The sequence below is a fragment of the Rhinoderma darwinii genome, chromosome 1 (genome assembly GCF_050947455.1).
Source record: "Rhinoderma darwinii isolate aRhiDar2 chromosome 1, aRhiDar2.hap1, whole genome shotgun sequence".
NCBI classification, from domain to species: domain Eukaryota; kingdom Metazoa; phylum Chordata; class Amphibia; order Anura; family Rhinodermatidae; genus Rhinoderma; species Rhinoderma darwinii.
In genome coordinates, this window is record NC_134687.1 from 342873788 (window position 1) to 342891578 (window position 17791).

Sequence of the window (17791 nt, forward strand, 5' to 3'; positions counted from 1 at the left end):
CTAGCAGCCTGGACGTGATGTGTATTCAGAATCCTGACACTTCTGAATCTTTTCTGTGAGATTCCAGGAAGGCAAACGTAATCTCGCGAGATTACGATGTAACCTGTCATTTCAAACGAGATTACGCTTGTCTTGCTGGAATCTCACAGAAAAGATTCAGAAGTGTCAGGATTCTGAATAAACATCATGTCCAGGCTGGTAGTGATGTATATTCATTATCAGGACACTACAGTAATGTGTGTGTATGGAGCTGCACAGAACGATATAACTATATCGCTAGTGCAGTGAATGAATGGAGAGAAGTGCATGACGCTGATTGGTCAGCGTCACACACTCCTCTGTACAACGCCCACTTGGTCTAAAGTAAAACACGCCCAGTTGGGCATTAAGAAACTCATTAGCATAAAGCTAAAAATCGCTCATAAAGTGGTTTAAAATAGATTGTTTTTCTAAATAAAAAGCACTGCTGTCACCTACATTATAGCGCCGATCTTCTTATATAGGAGATAGGGCACTTATAATGTGGTGACAGAGCCTCTTTAAAGGCTATGTACGCCTTTGAAATTGTTTTATTCTTAATAAAAATGTGTATTTTGTGCAACTTTCAAAATATATTTTATTAAAAATTATGTTTACTTTTTGAGATACAGCTGCTATGTATAGTTTATACAGAGCAGCTGTATCATGCGCGGAATCCTGTATCCGTCAGGTTAGCGGCACTGAACGGTTCAGTGTCAGCGGGTCCATGCAGGATCAAGCCGTTGCTGATCACATCTAAATTATGAACTTGGACGTGATCCGGAACAGCTCTATCCTGTGTGTCAGACATGCAGGACCCCACTGATACTGAACCCATCCATGCCGCTGACCTGGCATAGCCTAGAACTACCTAGGTTCAGGTCCACAACCATGCCCACATGCCAGATATTTGATCACAGCGCAGCATTTCAGGGGCACAGGATGAGAAGTGAGAGAGAACAAGAATATTAATCAAAAGGCTGGAGACTGAAAAGAAGATGCCCTGACGACACGTACCATCTAATTTACATACGCTGCGGGAACACTGAAATCCAATTGTAAACGTATTGTGCATTGTTTACACATCGAAATACTGAGGACTATCATTTCTCCGGCCCACATGCCGGTGTGGGTGCTAAAATGGACATGACCGGTTCCCTTTAACTACATATTTCTGCTTTTCTTCTTTGTATAAATACTTTTTGTAAATGCTGTTAATAAAATATTTTACTTAAAATATCTTCCTACATTGTAAATGGATAATAATGGCTTTCTCATATACAACTTGCTTTGTTTTTTCTCCCTTTGATCTCCTGTTGCAGTAATGTAAACATTGCTTACATTACTGCTTGCACTGAGGTTGCCATGGTAGCATCAGACTATGGTTTTATTCACATGAATGGTCTGTTTGAATGCTGTATATTTTATATCGAAGATGGAATCTGATCCTGTCAAAGTAAAAGCAAAGGCTCTTTTACCAGGAAAGGTTTTGGGGAAGGAAGGGGGGGGGGAGGGGGTTTCTTTTGATCTAATATTTAGAATAAATATACAGCATTCACACGAATGAAGCCTCTCTGCGTGGACATGGAACTTTAATGTAACTTCAATGCATAAGAACTCAATCACAAAAAGAAAGGTCAAATATTATGTTGATTCAGGGCTTGTTTGACGCTACCATGGCAACCCCAGAGCAAGCAGTAAAGTAAATAATCTTGATATTACAAGTGTCATTATTTTCAACTTTATTGAGCTACAATTTTTAAAACTACTATGCCCCTTTAAATGATAAACCAGATAAGATCAACAATTCTATGCATCTAAGATACTGGCAAGCAAGTCTCATTTCTCATCGATAATTTTATTTATATGGGTCATACCACTTTTTATTGGTCCACATAAATTTCTTTATATATTGCTCCTCCTCTTTCTGACCGACTGTCTTTTTGCTTTCACATCCATTCATTTCCATAGACTGCATCTCCCCAACCATCGCCCATCATGTTTTTTCCCGAAACCCTTCATTATGAATTAAAAGATATAGGCTTCCTCTCACCTTTCCATTTCTGTGTTGATGTGACATTTTTTTTCATTTTATATTTCGGTAGGAGTAATTTTTTTTTCTATTTTGTTTTTTTTTCTCCTTGTGTCACCAGTGCACCTATTCCATTCTTCCATCGCTGTGCTCCTGTGAACATTTCCTGCTATGCCAAGTTTGCAGAAGCCCTGATCACTTTTGTCAGTGACAATAGTGTCCTACACAGGCTGATTAGTGGAGTAATGACCAGCAAAGAAATTATTATTGGACTTTGCTTTTTGTCACTAGGTAATGGTTTTTCTAATTATTAGACTTGATGTATAGCATTGTTATAGGCGACGTTGTTACAAATTCACACTTTCTGGGCTATACTAATTCTAAAGAGGGTCTCCTGGAAAATGGAAAATATTTATGCTTACGATCCTAGTGGGTTTCATATTTTATGCTTCACCTTAGTAATTTAGGCCTGTCCTATTTGAATAAGCAGAGACGGCTTTCAACCTTTTGTTTCTGTATATTAATTGACTGTTCTTGAACTGCGTTTAAATGTAATGCCTATTACTTGTACAGTGTGTATATGTTTTATTTATATATATATATATATATACACACATATAGATATATATTGTGCTAGAGCTATTTGTTACTGTAACGTCACATGTGGGTAATTCCTTGTGTATCCTATTCACCACATTGTATTTTTTGTGGAGGATTAGGTGACCAAAAAATAGAAATTCTGGTGTTTAGAAAAAAAAATTTACATTTTTTTTTACGGCATTCACCGTGCGGGTTAAATAATGATATATTGTAATAGTTCAGACTTTTACGGATGCGTCGATACCAATTATGTTTATTTACTTTTTTTACTATGCTCTAGGTGGAAAATGGGAAAATACTTTTTTTTAATATTTTTTTAACTCCTTATTACTTTTTTTTATTAGTCCCCCTAGGGGACTTCAACCAGCGATCGTTAGATCGCTTGCACAATATTCTGCATTACTAATGTATTGCAGTATATTGTGATTCTGACAGGCCCTGTAATAGGTGTACAAAGATGGCGGACCTGGGGGCCTTCATTAAGCCCCAGGCATCCATAGCAACCATCGCCCCCCCACCAACATAATTACGTTGCGGGGGGCGCGATGAGCTGTTAGAGGGGGTCGTCCCCCTCTTTCTAACGCTTTAAATGCTGCGGTCGCTGTTCATCGCAGCATTTAACGAGTTAAACGAGCGGGATCGAGCGCGATGCCGCTCGTTACTCTGAAGTGTCGGCTGTAACAAACAGCCGACACCTGCATCGTATGGAGCGGATTCACTCCGTGAGCCCGCTCCATACTTCCCCTACCCGACTTTGGCGTATGGATACGTCAAATGTTGGGAAGGGGTTAAAACTGTTCCTCAAGCCACAGGATAAAAAGCTTAAAAGTACAATTGAAATTAAAGTTATCATAATAACAAAAAGAGCACAATGAAGAGATGCTAGAGAGAGTTCTATGCACAAAAGGTTGCAATCCCTCTTAAAAAATCTTGTGCATTGTATGTGGTAACCCCATGCACGATTGCGCTGCTTTACATACAGGACTATCTAATCTGATTACATGGGAACTTGCCTGATTTCCTGTGTGAATGTCCTCCTATTTCCTGAAATATGAAAACTCTAGGTACGGAAAATAAAAAAGGGGTTTTCCTTGGATGCTCTATTGTTAGAACATGCATCAGTGTATGATCGGTGGGGGTCCAAACACATTTTCCATTCATGATTATCAAGGAACAGGGATGTTGATATGAGTGTGGCTGTGACTGGTAATGCAGCTCAGCTCATCTAAGTGAATCCAGCAAGCACTTCAACCCCCTCGTTCTGCTGATTGGTGGGGATCCTGGGGTTCAGATCCCCACAGAGCATACATTCATGGCCTGTCCTAAGGATAGGCCAATAATAGAAAACCCATTTGAATATTACGTTTCTTCACAAATATCTCCTTTCTTGGAATTGGTGGGGTCTGAGTGGTTGAACCACTCACACGTTTCTGATAGATAGATAGATAGATAGATAGATAGATAGATAGATAGATAGATAGATAGATAGATATTTATTTATTATAATCTTAATGATTGTATTTGTACAAACTTTGGGAAGCATTTATCAAAACTCGTGCAAAGGAAAAGTGGAGTAGTTGCCCATAGCAACCAAAGGACCTCTGTAAAATGAAGGGTAAAATCTGATTGGTTGCTATGGGAGACTACTCCACTTTTCCTTTGCACTAGTATTGATACGTTTTCCCCCTATGCAGCTCCATTCAATTAAAAGTCATGAAGAAACATGAAAACCCGTTGTGTTTCCATCTGTCTTCTATAATGCGTTTTTTTTTGTTAGGGTGTTAAATTGGTGTCATTAACATTATGTACAGATTATTAGTTTGGGAGCTTACTTTATATTTTTATTCTAGTGGGTTTTGTCATATGATATTCCTGTTTTATAACTTTGGTGTATATGTTAAAAGCACATTCATTGATGATGTTGACTAACCGCGATCAGAGATTTCACTAATGCCTATCAAGCTTTGATTGTCTGCATCATGTAGTATCTTATTACAGGCGTGGACATACCATTGGTGCAGCTGCACAGGGGCCCAGTAGGTAAGAGGGCCCACTGCCACCTTAGGCTATGTTCACACGGGGTATTTTGCCGAGTTTTTTGACGCGGAAACCGCGTCGCAAAACTCGGCAAAAACGGCCCGAGAACGCCTCCCATTGATTTCAATGGGAGGCGTCGGCGTCTTTTTCCCGCAAGCAGTAAAACTGCCTCGCGGGAAAAAGAAGCGACATGCCCTATCTTCGGGCGCTTCCGCCTCTGACCTCCCATTGACTTCAATGGGAGGCAGGAGAAAGCGTATTTCTCGCTGTTTTATGCCCGCGGCGCTCAATGGCCGCGGGCAAAAAACGCCGCGAAAATCGGCGTGCAGGGAGAGGAATATCTGGCTCAAAGTTCCAAACGGAATTTTGAGGCAGATATTCCTCCCCCAAAATACTCTGTGTGAACATAGCCTTATAAGCCGCTTCCTACAGTCTATAGCTCACAATTACTGTTGGATTGTTAGAGAAACATAAGGAGGATGCTCTATAAAGAGTTAAGAGGGTGTTTTCCACTTTCTGACAACGGTTGACCTATCCACCGGATAGAGCTGTATCGTTGATCGGCGCACGTTGTTATTGGCCGGTGTAAAAGGGCCCTTACTGTTCTTGCACTGTTTGTGTCCACCCCTGATCTTGAAGTGGTAAACGGGTTGTCCAACTAAAATGTACTTTTGAACAAATATGGTCCGTAAGAGATAAAGAAGATACTTTTCCCATCTCTGCCCTTAAAGAGGCTCTGTCACCAGATTATCAAATCCCTATCTCCTATTGAATGTGATGGGCGCTGCAATGTAGATAACCGCAACGTTTTTTTTGGGGGGGAAAAACGATAATTTTTGCCCAAGTTATGAGCAATTTTATATTTATGCAAATGAGCTTTTCAATGGACAACTGGGCGTGTATTGTGTTTTTACCAACTGGGCGTGTATTGTGTTTTTACCAACTGGGCGTTGTGAATAGAAGTGTATGACGCTGACAAATTAGCATCATACACTTCTCATCGTTCCCACCCAGCTTCTTTCACAGCAGACACAGCGTGACGTCACCCACAGGTCCTTCAACCTTGTCGTCGGACAAAGAAGGTACATCGGCTCCAGGCGTCCAAAAGGTTAATATGCTCGTCTCTAGGGAGTTTGCTGTGCTTACCTGCACATACCCTGCACTGTACTCTCTGACGCCTGGTGCTGATATGTCTTCTCTCTTCCGACGCCAAGGTTGAAGGACCTGTGGGTGACGTCATCATTCCCAGCCAGCTTCTTTCACTGCAGACACAGCGTGACGTCACCCACAGGTCCTTCAACCTTGGCGTCGGAAGAGAGAAGACACATCCGCTCCAGGCGTCAGAGAGTACAGTTGAATTTGCAGCAGCATCACCATGTGCAGGTAAGCATAGCAAACTCCCTAGAGACGAGCATATTAACCTTTTGGACGCCTGGAGCCGATGTATCTTCTTTGTCCGACGACAAGGTTGAAGGACCTGTGGGTGACGTCACGCTGTGTCTGCTGTGAAAGAAGCTGGGTGGTAACGATGAGAAGTGAATGATGCTGATTTGTTCACAACGCCCAGTTGGTAAAACGAGAAAACACGCCCAGTTGTCCATTGAAAAGCTCATTTGCATAAATCTAAAATTGCTCATAACTTGGGCAAAAATTATCTGCCCATCACATTCAATAGGAGATAGGGATTTGATAATCTGGTGACAGAGCCTCTTTAATTCAGTGGCAATTCTGCCTTGAGTTAAATCTGAGACAGACTGGTTGCTAGGGAAGTGGTGGGTTACAACCTCGTTGTAAACACTGTGGTTATAAGGCAATGTATCCCTAGCAACCTCCGCTAATCAGCTAATATTGGTTCTCTACCGACAGCAGAGAAGAAGAAATTCAGCTTGGCAGGTGCCATATTATGTGATTTATTATTTTTTTTTTTTTGTTTTTTTTTTTTTTCCCCTCTCATACAGTTGTTAATTTAATAACCGTTTATTCTAAATGTAAATTCAACTGGATTTCTGCTTTTTAAGTCAAAAGGAAAAGTCTTGTGAAATGTCTAATTCGCTTCCTCCTTGTGAGTTGTTGGAAAATATCCCTAGATCACAGGGATGTCAGTGATGGGGACATTTTGAAACTACTAGGTTGAAACCACCTGGATGAATGGGGGAACATCTTCAAGGTTTTAAAACAGATTCATTTTTTTTTTTTGGTAAAACTGTTACGGGATTTGTTTCACTACTGTCTTTTATAGACAACCTAAAACTAGTATGTTTTTAATACATGGTTGCTTAGAATTCAGAAATACAGAATATTAAGATGATTTATGAACATTCTCCGAAGTCTGGACACTTCTCTTCTCAACTAACCCTTCCAGTAAGGCTGACTTGTTTTAATATAATGGCATTTGGACATTTCTCAATTTCTGTACAATCTTGCCACACATCAGCATTTGTTTTCATGTTTTGTATACTCTCAGCATTGAGCGTTTCTGATTATTCACAGGCAAAGCTGAGCGGTAAAATCAATACTGTAGTTGGCAGAGGGTGCTAATGCCTCATACGAGAGGCCACCTATAACACTCTGCGGAGACATTGTCATCGGTAATACTGATAAGCATTCATTTGCCGTACAACACATCACTAGATCAAGCCAGCCAAGCTTGTCTCTGCAATTTACAGCAAAATAGTATTGCTGATGGTCTGAGATTTCAGAGACGCCATCTGCAATGATATAACACTTCTCAGAATTACTCTACCTAAACCGTTTTACTTTACATTAGCCTCATACATATCACTCAAGACTGCTATAATATACATAATTCAATATGATCCTATAATAGGGAAGAATGAATGTATTATAAGGAAGGAGACTAAAATGATATTTCTCGTTTCCTTCATTAAAAAAATAAATTTTCGGCTGGAAGCACACATGGAGTTTTTAGAGGCAAAGTCAGAAGTCGATCCAAATGGAAGGAAAAGTATAAGGGGCAGACTTTGTACATTTCCTCTTTTGTATCCACCCCTGTGTATCGCTCAAAAAAAACTGCACCCAAAAACTATTTTTGAAAACTTCATGTGTAATTCCAGCCTGGGTGTAATCTTTTACTACAGTTCGCAGAATGAAAAGCATGGTAATTCTATGTTCCCCATTTCTTTTATACTACACAGCTGCAATCCATACATAAAATCGGAAAGGGGTCTTAATGGAATCTATTTACTGGCAGAAATACCATACTTTACTCCTCTTGGCTGATGTGACCTTTTTGACCTTGCATTTAATGACGCTCTCCTTTCTCCTCTTCAGTTGTTTTTTTATTTTCAGCTTTGTCATTTTATTACCATTGATAACACATTGCTAGCGATGATATATCATTGGAGAGACCAATTAGACCAATCAAATAATTTTCTGGTGTAGCATAGGTACATGTGAGAAGTGGAATATGATCAAGTCTGGGATCTCCCGAATAATAAGACTGCTCAGAGATTTGTTACTGGCAATTAGCACAACATTCTAAGCAATGGACATTGGAAATCTGTGATGGTCAAAGACCATACTTTGCCATTGTGATCTTCTCATATGTATCTGAGATATCAAAATAAATTTTGACTGAATTTTCCCATTTTCTTTTTTTTTTGTAGCATTTTGGTTATCATACTTCAACTTTGGGAAATGAAATTCAATGAAGGATAAGTTGTAGAATATGTTCAATGCTCTCTCTCCTTTTCTTTGCAGTGCTTTCAATGATTTTGATGGTTGTGATCAGATACATCTCTAGAGTACTTGTGTGGATTTTAACCATCTTGGTCACATTGGGATCACTCGGTAAGTTTTGCTCCTCTAATTCTTTTTGAAAATGTGATGATTTGTTAAATCCTATTAAATAAGTGTGATAACGTATATGACTAAAATGAGGCAGCCGAGAGCCATACTAATGCTACTAGTATGATTTTGTAGCAATTATTTATTTAGGAAATACCTGCTTTGGAAAATTGTTTTCCCTGCATGCTGCCTAGTCTAAACAGATTTTTTTTTTTTTTTTTTTTTTTCCATGACCGTCTTAGGCTATGTTCACACAGAGTTTTTTGCAGGCGGGATTTCTGCCTCAAAATTCCGTTTGGAAGTTTGAGGCAGATTTTCCTCTCCCTGCACGCCGCGAAAATTTTCGCTGCATTTTTCGCCTGCGGCCATTGAGAGACGCGGGCATAAAACGCAGCGAAATACGCTTTCTCTGCCTCCCATTGAAGTCAATGGGTCGTCAGGCGGAAATGCCCGAAGAAAGGGCATGTCGCTTCTTAAACCGCCTCGCGGGAGAAAACCGCCCCCGCCTCCCATTGAATGCAACGGGAGGCATTTTCGGGCCGTCTTTGACGAGTTTTTTTGGCACGGTTTCCGCGTCAAAAAAACTGTGATCATAGCCTTAGACTAGAATAATATAGAAAACGACACTGTATCCCAATGAAATACTGTTCATGACAAAGATATGTGATTATATTTTAAGGTGTATGCTGTATTTTTGAAAATAAGATGCGCCCACATAGCCTATTGTGTGCTATTCTCCTGTTCTAACTAGAAACTGTCAACAAGCTGCTGACGATGGATCTGGTTTTCTTAGGCTCTGTGCACATCACGTTTATGCTGTACTTTTAGCGTGTACATCGGGAAAGCAGCCGACGTATAGGCGCTAAACCTATCCATTGGGCTCCATTAGCCTGACATCTGTCAGTCAGGCTGGTATACGCCCGTATACCTTTTGTTGTTAAAGTATGGAATAGTGTAGAAGAGTTTGCTTTGCCATCCCACAAAAAAAACGCATACCCCACGATATACGTTTTTTCAACATGAGGGGGGGGGGGGGCCTATGGTTGACGGATGCCACTGTATGACATCCCATGTAGGCCTATGCTTCGGGAAGCTCCAGTTTAGTAACTGTCCATATATGGAAAGATATCACTGGAGCTTCCCAACGCAGCACACAATGTCCGTTCTAGATCATCCAAAAGGTGTTTGATGGGGTTGAGGACAGGGCTCTGTGCGGGCCAGTTAAGTGCTTCCACACCAAACTCCCCCAACCATGCCTTTATGGACCTTGCTTTGTGCACTGGGTCACAGTCATGCTGGAACAGAAAACGACCTTCCCCAAACTGTTCCCACAACGTTGGACGCATACAAATGTCTTGGTATGGTAACGCATTAGGATTCCTCTTCATTGGAACTAAGGGGCCAATCCCTGCATAACAACCCCATAGCATTAGCCCTCCTCCACCAAACTTTACAGTTGGCACATTACAGTCAGGCAGGTAACATTCTCCTTGCATTCGCCAAACCCAGACTCGTCCATCAGACTGCCAGATACAGAAGAGTGATTCATCACTCCACAGTTCCACTGTTCCAGATTCCAATGGCGGCGTGTTTTACATCACTTCATCAGACGCTTGGCATTGTGCTTGTTGATGTAAGGTTTGCATGCAGCTGCTTGGCCATGGAAACCCATGCCATGAATCTCCCCGGGACACAGTTTTTGTACGGATGTTAATATCCGAGGAGGTTTGGAACTCTGCATTGAGTCAGCAAAGCGTTGGCGACTTTTATGCACTATGCGCCTCAACAGTCGGTGACTCCGCTCTGTAACTTTACGTAGTCTACCAATTCGTGGCTCATTTGCTGTGGTTCCTAAAAGCTTTGACTTTGCAATAATACAACTTACCGCTAATCGTGGAATATCTAGGAGGGAAGAAATTTCACAAACTGACTTGTTACAACGGTGGCATCCTACTACGGTACCACGCTGGAATTCAGTGATCTCTTTAGAAGGACCCATTATTTCACAAATGTTTGTAAAGGTAGACTGAAGGGCTAGGGGCTTGATTTTATTTACCGGTGGCAATAGGACTGAATGAAACGCCTGAATTCAATGATGAAGATGTGTCCCAATACTTTTCTGTAATTGCTTATCGGATCATAGAGCAAGCCACAGAAGCTTGTAACTGCTTCAGAGTTGTGAAAGTTCTCTTGTTGTACTCCCTGCTTGGGGCTTGTCCACACGTTACGGCATTACTGCGTATTTTCATGTCTGGAATTGCAGATGGATAATACGCAGCAGAATACAGTAGCAGCAAAATGGGAGAGATTTAATGACACTCAACACAACACGTCAGGTGTTCAGAATTTCCTTAAAGGGGTATTCCGGTTACAACAAGTTACCCCCTATCCGTGGGGTAAGGGGTAACTTGCTGATTGGTGGGTGTCCGACAGCTCAGACCCCCGCTGTTTGAGCACTACAAGTTTGAACTGAGCAGCAGGTCGCTCATGCGTCCTGCCGCTCATGCGTCCTGCCGCTCATGCGTCCTGCCGCTCATGCGTCCTGCCGCTCATGCGTCCTGCCGCTCATGCGTCCTGCCGCTCATGCGTCCTGCCGCTCATGCGTACTGCCGCTCATGCGTACTGCCGCTCATGCGTACTGCCGCTCATGCGTACTGCCGCTCATGCGTACTGCCGCTCCGTTCATTCTCTTTGGCAGCGCCGGAAAAAGCCGAACACTGCACTCTATCTCCGGCGCTCTCCTAGAGCATGAATGGAGCGGCAGAGCGCGTGAGCGACCTGCCGCTTGGTTCAAACTTGGGGTTTGGGTAACTTCGGTCTCCCCATTCTCGTAAACGGTGGAAGTCCGAGCTGTCGGACACCCACCGATCAGCAAATTACCCCTTACCCTATGGATAGGGGGTAACTTGTTCTAACCGGAATACCCCCGGAATAAAAAAGTTTTGTAAAATCGTGTAGCTTTGCAAAAAATATGCTGCGTTTTTCAAAAGATCATCGCAAAATGTTACAATAAGGGACTATTCACACAGTTTGGTCAAACAGCGATTTTTTTTTCCACAATTACCCCAGAATTGCGTCAAATTGCAACTTTTGGGCTCTTTTGCAACTTCTCTATGCCAGAAAACTGACATATAACGGTTCAATGCATTTCCCCACTAAACTTTTTTTGTAGTAAACGATATATCGCGGTCTATAGGAGTGCACTAGAGTTACACACAGTATTTATCTCACTGCAAAAAAATCGCTGTGCTATATCGCTGTCCATAGGAATGCATTGCGTAACTTGAAAATCTCTTCAAAGTCACTCCAGATGTGTGTAGCTCTGAAGTCCCGGCATGTAGCGGTTACAAATAAAATCACAAGCAAATCTTTTGACTGGAGCAATTTTGAAGAGATTTAAAAGCTACTCAATGCATTCCTATGGACAGCGATATCATAGTGATTTTTTTGTAGTGAGATAAACACTGTGCGTAGCCCTAGTCTAATGTATACCTATGGACAGCGATTTATTGTTTACTACAAAAAAAAGTCTAGGTTTTGCCCGAGCCTTATGAAGCCTATCAATTGACTTCTTTCTTTGCGTACACAGTTGCTCCCTTTTAGCCCCCAGTCAGGACTTAAAGAGGCTCTGTCGCCAGATTATAAGTGCCCTGTCTCCTACATAATGTGATCGGCGCTGTAATGTAGATAACAGCATTGGTTTTTATTTTGAAAAACGATAATTTTTGAGCAAGTTATGAGCTAGTTTAGATTTATGCTAATGAGTTTCTCAATGGACAACTGGGCGTGTTTTAACTTTTTACCAACTGGGTGTTGTACAGAGGAGTGTATGAGGCTGACCAATCAGTGACCAATCAGCATCATACACTTCTCATTGTTCCAGCCCAGCATGATCCACAGCACAGTGTGATTGTGCAGTGAAAGAAGTAAACACGCCCAGTTGGTAAAAACACAATACACGCCCAGTTAGAAATAAGAGAAAACACGCCCAGTTGTCCATTAGAAAGGCTCATTTGCATAAATATAAAATTGCTCATAACTTGGCCAAAAATGATTGTTTTAAAAAAAAAAAACAAGACTTTACTGTTATCTACATTGCAGCGCCGATCACATGCAATAGGAGATAGGGGTTTGATAATCTGGTGACAGAGCCTCTTTAACCCCTTCCCGACATTTGCCGTACATGTACGTCATGGAAAGCATTGACTTCCCGCATCTTGCCGTACATGTACGCCGAATGTTTGGGACCGGCTCAGAAGCGGAGCCGGTGCCATCATCACCGGATCTCAGCTGTATCTTACAGCTGACATCCGGCTGTAACGGCGGGGACCGAAATTAGCTTCGATCCCCGCCATTAACCCCTTAAGTGCAGCGCTCAAACGCGATCGCTGCACTTAAGGTGTTTGCAGCTCATCGGAACCCCAGTAATGAAATTGCCGGGGTTCCGGTGGCTGCAATGGCAACCGGAGGCCTAATACTGGCCTCCCGGTCTGCCTAGCACCGAAGCCGGTCAAGATCCGCCCGGCGGCGGAGCCTGATCGGCTTCCGTAGCTGCCGGCAAGATGGCGCCGGGTCAGGAGCTGATCCAGCGTCATCAGCGGTGGAAGTCAGCTGTACTGTACAGCTGACATCCACCTGTAACGGCAGGAACCGGAGCTAGCTCCGATCCCTGCCATTAACCCCTTCGATGCAGCAATCGAAAGCGATTGCTGCATCGTAGCGGTTACTAGCAGATCGCCAGCCCTGACAGGCAATCAGGACTGGCGACTGCTGTTATGGCAACAGGAGACACAATGGTCTCCTGCTCTGCCATTACGGAAGCCGATTTAGGCCCCGCCGGGAGGCGAAGCCTAATCGGCTTGCTGTCAGTGAATGACTGACAGATCTAATACATTGCACTACATAGGTAGTGCAATGTATTAGAAAAAAAAAAATCTGACCGTTGGTCCTTCAAGTCCCCTAGTGGGACTTGAGAAAAAGTGTGAAAAAAGTGTAAAAAAAAGTGCAAATAATAAAAGTTTCAAGTAATCAAATAAAACACAATCCCCCTTTTACTCTTATCAAGTCCTTTATTATTGAAAAATAATAATAAACCATATGTATTTGGTATCGCCACGACCGTAACGACCTGAGGTATCAAAATATTATATTATTTATTGCACGCGGTGAACAGCGTAAAAAATAACGTTACCAGAGTTTCTGTTTTTTAGTCACTTTGCCCTACAAATGTTAGAATAAAGTGATCAAAAAGTCGCACGTCCAAAAATGGTACCTATAAAAACTATAGCTCGTCCCGCAAAAAACAAGCCCTCATACCACTACGTCTATGAAAAATAAAATTAGTTATGGCTCCAATTAGTCAGGAAATAAAAAAATATGCAGTTGTGCCCGAGGGGAATATTTCTTCTGTTTGAAGAGGCGATTTATCAAGGACCTAAAATTAGGGAACCAGGAAAGGGAGGGCCCAAACATATCCGCTGGAAGCGACGGTGCCCGTATTATACCAGGACAACACTTCCTAGCAAAATACCCCAAACTACAAAGACGCGGAGTGGGGATCAAAAGGGGGATAATAAAGGACGCCACATATCAGTGCGACACCGGCCTGTGCAGAAAGGATTGCTTCACAGCGTAACACACATCTATGGATTATTTTATTGTTTTTTTTTTACCCCATTATTATACCACCTGACTATGCCCCTTATATACTCCGCCCGGCTTACATATGCCCTACATTATAAATGGAAACACCAGTAAGACTCCAAACAAAACTACTACCAAGCAAAATCCACGCTCCAAAAGCCAAATGGCATTTCCTCCCATCTGAACCCTACAGCGTGCCCAAACAGCAGTTTCCTTCCACATATATGGCACCGTCATACCCGGGAGAACCCTTTTAGCAATTTTTGGGGTGTGTGTCTCCAGTGGCAAGCTGGGCACGACATATTTGCCACTGAATGGCATATCTAGGGAAAAATATAAATTTTTAATTTGCACCATCCACAGCGCATTCATTTATGGAAAAGACCTGTTGGGTGAAAATGCTCACTACACCCCTTAATAAATGCCTTGAGGGGTGCAGTTTCCATAATGGGGTCACTTCCCAGGGGTTTATTTTTATTATTTCACATCTGAGCCTCTGCAGTTGTGAACCAATACTTTGTAAATCGCCAAATTAGGCCTCAATTTTACATGGTACGCTTTCACTCCTGAGCCTGGTCGACTGTCCAGGCAAGAGATTAGGGCCACATGTAGGGTGTTTCTAAAACCAGGAAACCCAGCATAATAATTAGAGAGCGGTCTTGTTATGGTGGCACAAGCCGGGCACCACATATTGTCCACATATCTGTGGGGAAAAATCCCATTTTCACTCTGCAACATCGAGTTCACACTAATTTCTACAAAACACCTGCAGGGTTAACATGCTCACTACACCCCTAGGTAAATGCATTGAGGGGTGTAGTTTCCAAAATTGGGTCACTTCTGGGGGGTTTCCACTTTTTTGGGACCACAGGCGCCCAGAAACCAATCCAGCAACATCTGCACTCCAAATGGCGGTCCTTCCCTTCTGAGCCCTGCCGTGTGCCCAAACAGCAGTTTATGACCACATATGGGGTATTGCCGTAAAACATGTTGAAAAAATGTTGATTTTAATTTTCACGGCCTACTTCCAATAATTTCTGTAAAAAACCTGGGCGGTCAAAATGCTCACTGTACCCCTAGATAATTTCCTTGAGGTGTGTAGTTTCCCAGATGGGGTCACTTTTATGGGATTTTGACTGTTTTGGCACCGCAAGAGCCCTTCAAACCTGACATGGTGCCTAAAATTTATTCTAACTAAAATAAGGCCCCAAAATCCACTAGGTGTTCCTTTGCTTCTGAGGTCGGTGCTTCAGTCCAGTAGCACGTTACGGCCACATGTGGGATATTTCCTAAAACTGCAGAAACTGGGCAACAAATATTGAGTTGCATTTCTCTGGTAAAGCCTTCTGTGTTATAAAAAAAATTGTACTAAAAATTTATTTCTGCAAAAAAATATGAGATTTGTAAATTTCACCTCTACTTTGCTTTAATTCCTGTGACATGTGTAAAGGGTTAAGACATTTTCTAAATGCTGTTTTGAATACTTTGAGGGGTGAAGTTTTTAAAATGGGGTGACTTTTTGGGGGTTTCTAATATATAAGGCCTGAACTGGCCCCTGTAAAAATGGCCTTTTGAAATTTTCTTGAAAATGTGAGAAATTGCTGCTAAAGTTCTAAGCCTTGTAACGTCCTAGAAAAATAAAAGGATGTTCAAAAAACGATGCCAATCTAAAGTAGACATATGGGGGATGTTAATTAGCAACAATTTTGTGTGGTATAACTGCCTGTCTTACAAGCAGATACATTTAAATTGAGAAAAATGCTAATTTTTGCAATTTTTCGCTAAATTTTGGTGTTTTTCACAATTAAATACTGAACATATCGAGCAAATTTTGCCAGTAACTTAAAGTCCAATGTGTCACGAGAAAACAATCTCAGAATCGCTTGGATAGGTGAAAGCATTCCGGAGTTATTACCACATAAAGTGACACATGTCAGATTTGAAAAATGAGGCTCGGTCAGGAAGGTCAAAAGTGGCTAAAGAGGGAAGGGGTTAAGGGGATCATTTATTCGGTAGTATTGCATCCTCTACGAGACCGATCCTGTATAATAAATATAAAGGGGATATTTCTGTGTTGATTCCCTAATTCTCTATTTAGGAATAATAATAATAATAGCAAGTTGTTTGTATTTATTTTAATTTGTTCTGCAGGAGGTACAGGTGTTCTCTGGTGGATGTATGCTGATCACCGGAAATCTTTAAATGAAACTCTTCCACCAGATCAGCTTCAGGTTTCCAAAGACAACCAACAAGCCTTGCTCATTTATTCTATTGCTGCAACTATCTTCACAGTAAGCCTTCAGCTTTGTGTTTTTATATGAAACTGGGTCATTTATTTCTCACTTCCATTTTTATTGTTAGCAACACATAGACGGTTTACAGATGACTGGGGATTGTGCAAATCCTCAAGGTCTGGGTAGACTTTCCTTTACAAACTTCTTTCTTCTTCTTTTTATTTTTTATTTTTATTTTTTACTTTTCAGCTAAAACTGTCTCACCCAAACAGAATGAATTGCAAGCTATATGTGGGTTAGTAGAGAGAACTTGTGTGACCACAGGGCAGAGGGGAGCTATAATGTGAGCTAGCAGTCTTGTAGACCTAGTGACTGGTACCGGGCTGCAGCTCTACTATCTGTACCGTGGCAGACAATGACCACAAACGAGGGAGGTCTGCACAAGCAAATGACTACGGTTTAAAATGAAAGACTTTACAAAGGTACTGCACATAAGGATCTAACCGCAATGAGAAGTCAGTTCATTACATGGACAGCCCATTGATTTCAATGGGAACTTTGTAATGCTTGATTTCCCCTGTGGTGTCATTGTAGAGGAATGGAACACTTCCTGTCCGGTTCCCCCACAGATTATAGCTGATCCCTGGGGGCAGCTTCTACTCGGGGAACCCTATTAATATATGGATTGCACAAAGAGGACAACACCGTTTAAAGATAAACTTTCACCTTCCCATACATGTGCAGCATGTATTAGGCAGGGCTTCACAAACACTGTCTAACTTGAAATAATTTTGCTCACTTCCTCCATTATTTACATATCGGTGCTGTTCTATTTGGCGCCCGATATGTAAATAGGCCCCTGAACTGTCAATGGGGCGTTTCTATCTAACTAAATGGCAAGGTAGCGTGATCTCTTCGCTCTGACACTGTCCAATCAGCTACGGACAGTGTCAGGGCGGCTTGCGTGGTGTTCCATCCCGCGAGAACACACACAGACTGAGAGAGCGCTCTCTGCAGAACCACTATCCTGTGTTCTCGCGGGAGGGAACACAGCGCAAGCCGCCCTGACACTGTCCATAGCTGATTGGACAGTGTCAGAGCGAAGAGATCACGCCCCCTTGCCATTTAGTTAGATTGAAACGCCCCATTGACCGTTGAGGGATTTATGTACATATTGGGCGCCAAATATAACGGCACCGATATGTAAATAACAGGAAGATAGGGAAATAATTTCAAGTGAGACAGGGTTTGTGAAGCCCTGCCTATTACATGCTGCACTCCGCTGCACATGTCTGTGCAGGTCAAAGGTTCTCTTTAAGCCTTTGTATAAAATGCTATCTATGACTATTTGCTCTACTGTACTAGCTGCCAGTTTTGTGGTCTTTTCTATTTGGATGAATTGTTTCCTGTCACTGCCCAG

The 17791-nt window shown here is 42.0% G+C and overlaps 1 protein-coding gene across 1 annotated transcript in view; it reads left to right on the forward strand.

The window, feature by feature from the left end:
* SLC44A1 (solute carrier family 44 member 1) overlaps positions 1-17791 on the forward strand; it is a 126167-nt gene that overhangs the window by 65581 nt on the left and 42795 nt on the right. Inside the window, exons 6-8 of the mRNA XM_075826032.1 lie at positions 2172-2341; positions 8408-8497; positions 16289-16428. Of these exons, the coding sequence (XP_075682147.1) occupies positions 2172-2341; positions 8408-8497; positions 16289-16428 (400 nt within the window). The remainder of the gene's footprint in view (positions 1-2171; positions 2342-8407; positions 8498-16288; positions 16429-17791) is intronic.